Here is a 12704-nt window from a genome sequence, read left to right as displayed (position 1 = left end):
TCTAATGTTTTCATATGGAAAAAATAATTGACAGGGGAGTCATATCACCTTTGCAGAAATGTAATTCATTTTAAACAGTTTTAGAAGGTTTATGTGCCGTTTAATAGGTTTAAACTAAGAGTGAGGAATAATTCACTGGGTAATATTAAATCTTTACTAAAAATCAATGTATGTTTTATTGATAGTGTGAAGACAGAGCAGCGTAGCAGTATGCAGTTTTATTTTACATTTGATTACTTTATAAATGTATATAGCAGGCTATAAACTGAACACTATACTATTAGAAAGACTTACAAGAAATGTATTTATTTTTATATTTTATCCTATTGTTTGGAATTTTCTTTGTTTTAATTGCTTACTTTTTTTTCTTGCATTAGTTAGCCTAGTATTTGGTATCAAGAATTGTTCAATTTCACAGGTATCTATATTGTTATCATCATATTTTATGATATAAATTGTTATTATCATATTATCATACCAACCTAATTTCTAGCAAAATATTTATATCGCTTTGGTGCAAAAAACAACTCACTAGATTTGTCATCTCGGCCACAAATCAAGTTAAAGAATTGTGGTTACAATACTGACCCAAATACTTGTGATTATGATTTTTGGCAATCAAGCAGCCCTAGTAGATCATAAGCTATCGCTTGGCATAAATGTGGACTATTCATTGACTGTGAACTGCTCTGAAACCACAAGCCTGTTGAAACATGCAGTGCTCACATTTAATTAAATCATATTAATCCATAATTACAATTCCTTGAATACCTCTTTGCATTAAAATAACATGATACTAGAGACCTTTATTACACCATTTAAGACATTTAAGACTTTTTATGGCTTTAAATTTGATAAAACTGAATTTAGGGCTTTTTAAGGATCCACAGGATAAGTTATTTATTTGTTTTTCTCTCGCGTGCCTGCGCCTCTGAGTTCATAAAAAGCCCAGGTGAGTAAGAATCAGTCAACAAACACGGTGAGTAATGTCTTGTCCTGTTATTGTCACCTGCACTTCATGATACATGTTTAGCATAGCCTTCCCCGTCGGCAATATAGGGTTTATATGTGATAAATGCAAGGAAACAGTCAGGCTGACGGAAAAGATTTCAGAATTAGAAACACGCATCCAAACTTTAATTGAGGATAGTTAGTGTGCTAAAGCTTTAGATTCTATTTTGGATGCGCCTAGCATAGTGAACTCTTTACATCATTCGGTTCCGGCTGAATTATTGCCTGTGCAGCCAGGCAGATGGGTGACAGTGAGGGATCGCTCTAGTCGCGGATCAAAAATGTATCTGCTTTAGGGTACTTTTTTTCGTACCACCTCCGGCAAGGTTCTAAGCGAGCTGAGGCGAGCTAAGGCGATACTAAAATGTGACGTGAAAACAATGCCGACTGCTGATTGGTCAGAGAGAATCGTCACTATTCACTGCGTCATCATTGCACGCGCCAGATTGAGTATCCAGAATAACCCCGCCTTTTTAAAATAGTTTAGCCAGAGATAGTTACTAAACTTACTACTATTATTATGGCAACTCGGAAGAATACGCCGTGGTCAAACGAGGAGGTGCAGACATTCCTTTGTTTGGTTGCCGAAGAGAGCATCCAGCGAGAGCTTGATGGGGCAACGAGGAACGAAAGGCGTCGCTATGACGACCGGGTACTATTTGTGGCGATACTTTCTGCAATGGAAAATGGAACGAAAAGCGAGCCGAGCCGAGTCGAGGCGAGTCGAGCTGGTACTGGTAATGGAAAAGCGCCATTAGAGTCAAAACATGACAATCTGGGGCTCAGGTCAGGAAGCAGACAAACTGGCTAAACCGACCGTCTGCTAGCGGCCTCGCGTCACCAAGGTCAGATAAATCCCATCACATAGAGGCTCTTTCACCTAGATATCATCATATAGAGACTGTGTCTGTTCCCCGAATTTGGAAATCCAAAAAACGTCCAAACCGATCTAAAGTTAAAAATGTAATTGATATTCAACAAATAAAAAATAGATATAATACAGATGAGCAAACGATAAAGCTTGGGTTGCGGAATATGATATGATTTCAGATTATAACCTAGATGTGCTGTGTATGACAGAAACCTGGCCAAAACCAGACGATTACATTACTTTAAAAGAGTCCACCCCCCATGATTACTGTTATAAACATGAACCTCGCCTGAAAGGTAAAGGGGGAGGTGTTACTGTAATTTATAGTAATATTTTCAAAACCACTTAAAAATCTAGTTTTAAATATACTTCTTTTGAAGTGTTGGTGCTTAATGTAAAAATATATAATGTAAACGATAAATTAAGTTTGAGAATTCTGCTGGCAACTGTATACAGGCCACCAGGGCACCATAAAGATTTTATCAAAGAATTTGCTGACTTTCTATCAGAATTAGTATTGACTGCAGATAAAGTCCTAATTTTTGGCGATTTTAATATACATGTAGATAATGGAAAAGATGCAATGGGATTGGCATTTAAAGACATTCTTAACTCTATTGGAGTTAGCCAAACGTGTCAGGACCTACTTATTGTCGTAATCATACTCTAGATCTAATATTATCACATGGAATCAATGTTGATGCTGTTGAAATTCTGCAGCAGAGCGACATCTCAGACCATTATCTAGTCTCTTGTAAATTACATTTAGCCAAGGCTGCAAAGCCAACTCCGTGTTACAAGTATGTTAGACCTATCACTTCTGCCACTAAAGATTGCTTTTTCAATAATCTTCCTAATCAGTTTCATCGTCTCAGCATCCCAGATAGCTTAGAAGAACTTGATATTGCAACAGAAACTTTTAACTCTCTCCTTTCCATCACTTTAGACACAGTTGCTCCGTTGCGCTTAAAGAAGATTAAAGAAAATAGTCCAGCACCGTGGTACAACGAGCACACTCAGGCCCTTAAGAGAGCAGCCAGTAAAATGGAGCGCAACTGGAAGAAAACCAAACTAGAGGCATTTCGGATTTCATGGAAGGAGAGCTCGATTGCTTACAGAGAGGCTTTAAAAGCTGCTAGATCTGCTTATTTTTCAACCCTATTAAAAGAAAATAAACATAATCCAAGGTATTTATTTGCAAAAGTGGCTACACTAACGAAAAAGAAAGCTTCAAGCCCAGAAGTTTCCAAGAAACACAGCAGTAATGACTTTATGAACTTCTTCACTTATAAGATTGATAATATTAGGGACAAAATTATAACTATGCAACCGTCTACTACAGCATCACATCAGGGAGTGCATTATAGTCTCCCTGAGGTAAAATTTGATTCATTTGTTGCCATAGGAGAGGAAGAATTTTGCAAACTCGTTAATGCATCTAAATCGACAACATGTATGTTAGACCCTATACTGACTAAACTACTTAAAGAGATGCTTCCGGAAGTCATAGATCCTCTTCTTAACATCATTAATTCATCTTTGTCTCTAGGATACGTACCAAAAACCTTTAAGCTGGCTATGATTAAACCGCTTGTTAAAAAAACGCAACTTGATCCTACAGAATTAGTCAATTACAGGCCGATCTCAAATCTACCTCTTCTGTCAAAGATACTAGAAAAGGCAGTATCCTCACAACTGTGTTCCTTTCTTGAAAGAAATGGTATCTGCGAGGATTTCCAGTCAGGATTTAGACCGCACCATAGCACTGAGACAGCCCTCATTAGAGTCACAAATGATTTGCTCTTATCATCCAATCGTGGTTGTATCTCTCTATTAGTGTTACTTGATCTTAGTGCTGCATTTGACACCATTGACCACAACATTCTCTTAAATAGACTAGAAAACTATGTTGGCATTAATGGAATTGCATTAGCATGGTTTAAATCATATTTATCTGACCGCTATCAGTTTGTAGCAGTAAATGAAGAGATGTCTTATCGATCACATGCTCAGTATGGCGTACCACAAGGCTCAGTACTAGGACCGCTGCTGTTCACTCTGTACATGCTACCTTTAGGAGATATCATTAGGAAACATGGAATTAGCTTTCACTGTTATGCTCATGATAGCTGAGTACATACTATATTTCTTCCAAACCTAACGAAACTCATCAATTCACAAAATTATCGGAATGCATAGTTGATATCAAAAATTGGATGACTAGTAATTTCCTACTACTAAATTCTGAAAAAACAGAGATTCTAATTATTGGACAAAAAACTTCCACACGTAATAACCTAGAATACCGTCTAACACTTGATGGCTGCTCTGTTAAGTCTTCGTCGTCAGTTAGGAACCTGGGTGTGCTCTCTTACCCCTTTTCCACCAAAAAAGAACGGGTTCGGAACTGGTGCTGGTTCAAAGTTGGTTCGGAGTTGGTTCAACTTGCGAACCTCCTCAGAACCTGTTTGTTTTTCCACTTCTAGAGCGCCCAGCGAACGACGCCGTTACGTCACTGTGTACGTCGCTTTACGTCTCAGCTAGAAACGCTTGCAAGTACAACATTACTTTGGGATTATCTCTAACTCGTGAACCAAGAAGGCTTTAAAAACAATTGAAATATGTAAGTCTTTTAATCTTTTCCTTTGATATGTAATCTTTTCTGATTAGTTATGTACACCTGTCTTGTCTTTTTTTTCTCTCCGTTTATTTGTTCTATTTTGTGACTGTTTTCTTCTTTGCTTACATAATGTTTTCAATAAAAAATTTTTAAAAAAAGCTAGAAACGCTTGCGCCAACTTCAAGCATAACAATTACAATGGCGGACTACATCGTGTTTCTGCAAATGTTTCTCCTGGCTTTGCGGTCAGAAAAGATGTTTAGGACACATCTAAACCCGCCCCCAGCCCCCGACGTAAGCATGACGTGGTAAAAGAACGGTTCTCCGGTTCTAGTCCAGCAAAGAGTTGGTGCCGCTTTGGAACCAGTTTTCCTGGCCGAGAACCGGTTCTTTGGCTGTCGAAACACAAAGAACTGGTTCGCGCGCAGGCACCGGCTCCGAACCGGCTCTCAAAACGCTTTGGTGGAAAAGGGGTATTTGATACCAATCTTTCATTTGAAAGTCACGTGTCTAGTGTCTGTAAAACCGCATTTTTCCATCTTAAAAATATATCTAAATTACTTCATATGCTCTCATTGACAAATGCGGAACAACTAGTTCATGTGTTCATGACATCAAGGCTAGATTATTGTAATCCTCTACTGGGTGGTTGCCCTGCACGCTTAATAAACAAACTACAGCTAGTTCAAAACGCAGCCGCTAGAGTTCTTACCAGAACCAGGAAGTACGACCATATTAGCCCGGTTCTGTCAACACTGCATTGGCTCCCTATTAAACATCGTATAAATTTTTTAAATATTGCTGATTACTTACAAAGCACTAAATGGTTTAGCTCCCCAGTACTTGAGCGAGCACTTAACGCATTATAGCCCTTCACGTCTATTGCGATCTCAAAACTCCGGCCAGTTGATAATACCTAGAATATCTAAATCGACTGCTGGCAGTAGATCCTTTTCCTATTTAGCACCAAAGCTTTGGAACAATCTTCCTAACATTGTCCGGGAGGAGACACAGTCTGTCAGTTCAAAGCTAGACTAAAAACACATCTCTTTGACCTAGCATTCACATAACACTCTTTAGACTTCTATAATTCAATATTAGGCTGCTTAGATTAGGTCAGCCGGTACTGGGAACACTTCCCTTAAATCCTGATGTACTCGTTACATCATAAGAAGAATGGCATCTACGCTAATTTTAGTGTCTTTGTCTATCCCGAGGTTTTCCCGCAGCCTGCCGGATCCAGGCCGTTTCCAGATCTGACGAAGGACTTTCGCCTGGACCTGATGACAATGCAGTGCTGAAGTGCCAACTAGCCTCTCCCTATGGAGGATACCTATACCACTCTACAGATAAAGCGTTGTGGAATTTTTCGGTTCGCGTACCTACCCAAAATGATAAGATAAAATAAAAGTCTGCATCAAAATTTATAGACAAGACAAGTAGTTTGTTTAGGCATGGTTTGTAAGGAATTACAAACCTGCGCACATATTTTCAAACGCACATAACTATAGAATCAATTCTTAATGCGCATGTGAACGCCATCAGCATCTATCACAGGTTCACGTTTAAAGTCTGTTTAGAGAGAACGGTGTCGTCTTAACGGCCCCTAATTTAATAACAAATGATAATTTAGACTGAAGTGAATCAATCAAAACTAACTTTAGCTGGAAAAAACATTTTTCAAGAACCACTATAAAATCCAAACCAATCTCTGTTACCTTAAATTATATGTTTATCTCTGTAAAGCTGCTTTGAAACAATCTACATTGTTAAAAGCGCTATATAAATGAGGATGACTTGACTTGACACAGGGACCCTGTTTTTTTGTGGAAATTGCTTCACAGATCTTTAGGAAAACAATAGGGCCCTAATAATAATGGCATACCTGTGGTCAGTGTCTTCAGTGTTTTCAGCATGACATATTTGGATAAGTGGAGCATCAAGTTGATAAATCTTGGTCCAAAAGCAGAGAGCAAATGTGATGCAGCTAGCTTAGGGAAAGCGTTACCTTCCTCGTTCTAAATATTACATTTAAAAAACAAAAAACAATAACATTAAAAACCAGTAAAAGTGCATAAAGAGTACAATAAAAGTATTTAGTAAAATACATTAATATGCAACTCGACACATATTACTCGACACTCTATGTTTTTTGCTCCTAAAGATTCTCTAGGAACACAAAATGAACAATATTAACAGAAAATTGTATGTAAAACAAGAAACTGCACATACCGCTATCTCTTGGAGCCAGGCAAAAGCCACCTTGCGAAACTCAGCATCACCTTTATGATCCCAAATTGGCCAGCAATGTCTATACAAACAATAACATTTCTGAATCAGCAATTTAAATCACAACAGATGAGGATTGTAAAATTAAAAAAGTACTGTAAAGCTAGTGTTACCTAAAGACTTCTTGGGCACGAGTGGGATTCAGTTTATCAAATAAAAAGTGTATGACAATGTAGAATGCCTCTTTGTTCGGTTTATCAAACATGTTCCTGTAAAAAATAAAATAAAAAAAATTAAAGCAAGCAAGCAGCATTGATCAGGCCCTCACACCTTGGTGTCCGAGCATCCCTTGACTTTCAAGTACTTCCTGGTTCATGGCTTAAAGTCAAAATTCATCATGCAACCAGGGCAACCCTCTACAATGCGAGTAAATCACCGATCACGTACAGTATGTTGTATAACAGCTGAAATAGCCGAGTCAGTCTACTACACAACACACCTAATGATTGGTGAGTAAAAACCCTGCCGACGATACTTGTGGTTTTATTTATAAAACATTAAACATAATAATAATTTCCACCGTGTTCTTATCGAATTTATGTTTGAAATTAATTTTGTGAGAACAACTGTTGAAGAAAATGTAATCGAACCCAAATTTTAGGTTCATGGTGAAGGTAGACATTCTTATGGTGATTGATTGTAAGAATGATAAATGCATGTTGATGTCACAGCAATACTTTTTGAATACATTTTTTTTTCACTGTCAAGTCAAGTCTTTCAAGTCATGTTTCTCTTTCTCGCTCTTTTTTTTGTGGCATTATCGCCTGAGTAGACATTTCCAGATTCATTTAATTAACCCTAAAAGGGGCAACGAATCCCGGGTGAAACAGACATTTGGTGACTTCTTTCATACATTCTTTGTTTAGCTTGCACAGGCAGCATTTAAAAACAACATGACCACCTGTAGTGGGAAATCTACTCGCCTTCAGATAAACGTTGATATATTTCACATATTTACTATATTTGGAGGGGACTTACATGTTTAAAAAGTTGTTGATTAATTTAATTTAAAAAATCATAATCTGTCTGTAAACGTTTGTATCTCCCAGATCACGCCACCCCTTTGGGGGTATAAATTAATTGAAAATAGAATTGCAATGCGTGTTAAATTATTATTATTTTCTCTTCATGTTAATGTAAATGTCAAATATGACATAACAGGCTTTTGGGACACATTTATTTGTCCATCTCTCAATTATCATTGATGATTTGCAATGTTAAATGCATATAAATTATAAATGTTCTTGTTTGTTTGGACACAATGTTCAAAATATCTTATTTTCAGTGAAAATTTGAATGTTCTTATTTATTCTATTTATTTTATTTATCTATTAAGAAAATAACAACTCTGCAGTAATGCAAAAATGTCATTGTAATTTAACTTTGTAAAAAAATATTAGTTTAATTTGAAAACTGTTCATTTATAGTTGTTGTTGTTTTTGCTAATTTGTATGTTTGAGTTGAGAAATACACATTTCAGCATTTCAGCAGTAATCTGTGTGTGCATTTTCCTTGATAAGCAAGTAAGTTGACTCATGATACCATTTGTTTATTATATCACAATCGCAATATTGACCTCAATAATCGCAAAATAAAATCGTGCAGCCCTAATAAATACATATATATGAAGACTTCGGATGCAAAAGCCTCTAAGTCTGTCTAAAGTTTTTGTTTAATATTAACATATCTACCAGGCTCCTTATGTATAGATTTCTACCCAAGTACTGGCATTTCTGAATGGGCTGAGGCTGGGATTTAGTGAGTTTGAAGTGAAAGTATTTGATGAACGTATACTATGTGCGGAGAGCATTCACTCAATATTATTATCTCATTTTTGACAGAGGTGGCTTTTAGAGGCTTTGGCATCAGAGGCCTTCATACATATACATATATATATATATATATATATATATATATATATATATATATATATATATATATATATGTGATCGAAGCACCATTAATCAATTATTAAAAGAAATTAATTAGACATGTTTTTACAACATAACAAAACAAATGATTTCGAGTTTGTTATAATAAACAATTTGGTTATAATAAACAACCAAAAAACAGTTTTCATTCATTTACAGTCATTGTAACTGATGATAATGTAATAATATATACCGTGAAACCGTGATATTTTTGAGACTGTTATCATACCATGAAGATGCCATACTGTTGTTTACAACCTTATAAAGCAACCAGGCCTCACTTCTTTATTTTTGCATATGCCTTGGGCGGGAATTATTTAAATTAGGGATTATGACATGTATTCCCTCAAGACTACATCGAGAAACTGTGCCTTCTAATATAGAGAGTAAATTCCTTTTGGAGTTACTGTTAGGCCGATCATTTAACGAAACCTACCGCTGATAGCTGGCTGCTTTAATACGCTCCTGTGAGTGTTTGTGTAATTGCTCTGTGAAGAGCGTAAAAGTAAAGAGCGTAAAAGTAAAAGAGCGTTGAGCTTTGTAGCACTAGCCAATCACAGACATACCTGTTGACAGTGTGAACACAATAGCCGATCAGATGCTTTTAAGTTAGTCATAAACATACAGAAACACGCTTGTTCAGACAGCTTCACTTATGGGAGTTTGCGCAATTTACGCAAGAGTTGAACTTTGTGTACGTTGTAATAGACTTCAGGGATTATAATGGCAGCAATCTTTGCTCGCTTTCTGTGTATATTTTTTTTAATGCTGCTAACTCCACATTGCAAAGTTTCCGGATTGACAATTGTATTTAAATGCACAATTGAATGTAATTGACAGTAATAACTATAGCAAAGGACAGAACAAAATGTGTTATGTCAAATGATCTGTGCATCAAGTCTTGGGAGTGTAAATGCAAAATACTGCCACTTTTTCTATGACATGTTTTACTTTGTTCATTTTATGACTAACTTTTAAAATCAGTCACTCAGGAACTGTTTACATATAAATTTACATTTTTTAAGTATAAAACAGCACTGTTTAGAACTGTTTTATGATCTGTCCTGACAGTGTAATTTTTTAATTTCATGAATAAATAGGATAAGATAATATTACAGTTTCTTTATTTATTTTTTTCAGTACTGGGCTCATATTTCACATGGGTAGGGTACTTTGTACTGTGTGAGTGGATGGCCGTGTTCATCCACCACCACCAAAGATCATTTTTGACCCAGGAAAAACACTGATTTGTACCTTTGACCTATTGTTTTTACTTGCGCTATTGCTTGTAATTTGTTCTTATTTTATTAATGATTGTTTACTACTCTGTTTTAAATTTATATTAGGCTAGTAGTTTTTTCTGTGGTATCAAAATAGGAATTGAGAATTAAGTGAAATTTCCCTGGTATCTAAAATATTGGTGCCATAACCTTATTTGTTAGAATACAAGATTGCATGGGTCAAACCAATACCTATTTTATTTGTTTGTTTGTTTTATTAGTAATTATTAGTGTTCTTTAGGCCCAAACAGATAGGAGTATTAGAAGTGCATTTCATAAAACCTTTCTGTTGGGCGAAGCATTTGCAATATGAGAACTATGGATGCCACTCAATCAACTCTCTAGCTTCCTAGGTAATTGGACCACTAAATAGTGTACACGTATTCGGGCACTGGTAAGGACAGTAAGGACAGACAACTTCCATGACAACATCTTTATTGTACAGCATCACCACTGGTATTAATGAACAGCAGCAGAACTGATTTAATTTATTATATAAATTTTAAATGTTATTTAAAGTACATTATGAAACATACTTTTCTTGTTACATATGCAACATTACAGCCATAAATAGATTATAAATAATAGCTGGATTATATACATTACATGTAGTGATGTATGCTGATAATCAAAAAATGGTTTGTATTTTTAAAAAACGTTGTGGGGATTTTTAGGGAGGGAAAGTTAATGTATTGAAAGAATTTTGCTATTAATACAGCCCTTAAAATGGCCGACTCCCTGATCAGTGCCCTGACAAGAGAACAAGGATAGATTATTGAGACGCACCCTAGTGTACTGAGTTTTGTATAACTTACATGTATGGTAACGTTATTAGTAAATTTTTTGGCTGCATTCAATGACTACAAAGATGTGCATCTAGGACCAGTGTAATTAAAATACTAATTTATAACGTAAAAAAAGTATGACATTCATATAAGTAATAACATTGTAAAAGCCAGACGATTACGAGTTAATGACTAAGATATTCAATTATGAGGAAAATAGATAGCATTACTTACATTCCCAGATTCAGATGTTTGATGTTTTTGGTAATGGTCTCCGGTCTGAATTCAAGGCACAGGAGGCACCACCATAAATATTTACCGTTTGTTTTCTGTAGTTTAGACATCTCGCATAATAGAGCAGCGCTTCAGGTCAAAAATAACTCCGCGATCAACTGAACAAACACTTTGCAAGCTATCAATGATAAACCATCCACACCATAGCACTCTTATAACGCTTGGTCTGGGTGGGACCTACTCAAAACTGAATGAAATATTTACTTATATTCAAAATCACCGCAACTTCCTGCTAACCGCCAAATTATTTGAGCGTATTTACAGCGCCCGTGGCTTCGTCTCAAATCTTTGTCAAGACAGACTAGTGTCCTTGTTTAATGCTGATTTATATAACACAAATAATAGGCTAAAGTAAAATGGCGAAAACGACACTCAGGCCAAAGATTATTCAGTGTGTTTATACATCAGCATTTAAGTATGCGACAATACGAGAGCGTCGCATGTATTGATGCACGACCATTGAAATTGGGCGGGACCTGAATTACGTTGCAGTTCCTACTACGGCAAGCAAAACAGATAAAATACGTCAACGGGAAAACAGAACGCGTCACGCGCTCTTATAGGTTGGTTTCACGTGACGTCATCGCGAGAGCGCGAAAATTCAATATTATCTGTCTGCAAAAAAGAAATGGACACAGCGACCCCGTTGATTTCAACCATAGACAGTAAAAGAAATGGACAGAGCGACCCCGTTGATTTCAACGGAGAGAGTTGAAGCCAAACATGGGTACTCACTTCCTGATAGCCAAGCGTTCTGCGCAGGCTCAAACTGAGCTTGATGACGTAGATGTCACGTGAGCAACCTGACTGGGAGTTGTAAATCTTCTAGTAGCTGTGCCAAGACAAATCTTAATCACCCGTATATATATATATATATATTAGTGCTGTGCGTTAAACGCGTTATTAACGGCGTTAACGCAAACACATTTTAACGGCGTCAATTTTTTTATCGCAAATTAACGCTCTTTTTGGCCAAGCAAACTTTGTATTTTTATCAAATGCTGATGCAACAACTAGTAACGTTAGAACAACTACAACATCACACCGGATAGCTAGACCGGAAACAAAACAACAGGCACGTACTTGTTTGGGCTTACGCGCCGGCCAAAGAGTAGTCGGCTAACATTACGTTTTGAGTGGATGGCGCGAGCGCGAGACGCCGATCTAGAGACGTGCACTCTCAACGCAATAGAGTGCGGCGCGGGACTAGATTTGATGGCCGTGTGCGAGGGCGGGCTCGAGCGGTAATGCACTCACTCTGTGTGCGGATACGGGAGAATAAAAAGATTCGCGGGACTCCCGCAAACTAGAAATATCTATGAATAAAACATAAAAACTAATACATTTTTATTCATATGTTGCAGAAAAGCAACAAGAACAACTAAAACTAAATAGAAACAATTTACAGGCCAGAGTTTCTTTTTACAACATGTTTGCAGCGTTGAGGGATGTAGCCAATCACAGACATATGAAGAAGCATCAGAAGCATTTAAAATAGACTCCCCTCACCGCTCAAAAAAACTTTTTGTTCAGAGCTGAATTCTGTAAACTGGCAAATCCTCAAATTATAACAAACAAAGTGTATATATTATGGAAGATGCATTGTGCAGTCAGCTTCACTGA

General features: G+C 36.7%; 2 protein-coding genes across 3 annotated transcripts in view; one reads left to right on the top strand and one right to left on the bottom strand.

Moving 5' to 3' along the window:
- haus6 (HAUS augmin-like complex, subunit 6) overlaps positions 1-12345 on the bottom strand; it is a 35818-nt gene extending 23473 nt beyond the window's left edge. Inside the window, exons 1-4 of one of the 2 annotated variants that reach the window (XM_077229662.1) lie at positions 11022-12345; positions 6905-7000; positions 6735-6813; positions 6388-6520 (exon numbers count right to left, since the gene is read on the bottom strand). In XM_077229662.1, the coding sequence (XP_077085777.1) occupies positions 6388-6520; positions 6735-6813; positions 6905-7000; positions 11022-11131 (418 nt within the window). In that variant the 5' untranslated portion in view covers positions 11132-12345. The remainder of the gene's footprint in view (positions 1-6387; positions 6521-6734; positions 6814-6904; positions 7001-11021) is intronic. The other variant, XM_077229663.1, reaches the window with a different exon arrangement.
- LOC143736711 (uncharacterized) overlaps positions 1-12704 on the top strand; it is a 336163-nt gene that overhangs the window by 292445 nt on the left and 31014 nt on the right. The window lies entirely within an intron of this gene.

Source organism: Siphateles boraxobius, unplaced genomic scaffold (genome assembly GCF_051911475.1).
Source record: "Siphateles boraxobius isolate OS27281-9 unplaced genomic scaffold, OSU_SipBor_1 130, whole genome shotgun sequence".
Lineage (NCBI taxonomy): Eukaryota > Metazoa > Chordata > Actinopteri > Cypriniformes > Leuciscidae > Siphateles > Siphateles boraxobius.
The sequence above is the reverse complement of the archived record's forward strand: the minus strand, read 5'-3'. Positions and strand labels throughout refer to the sequence as shown.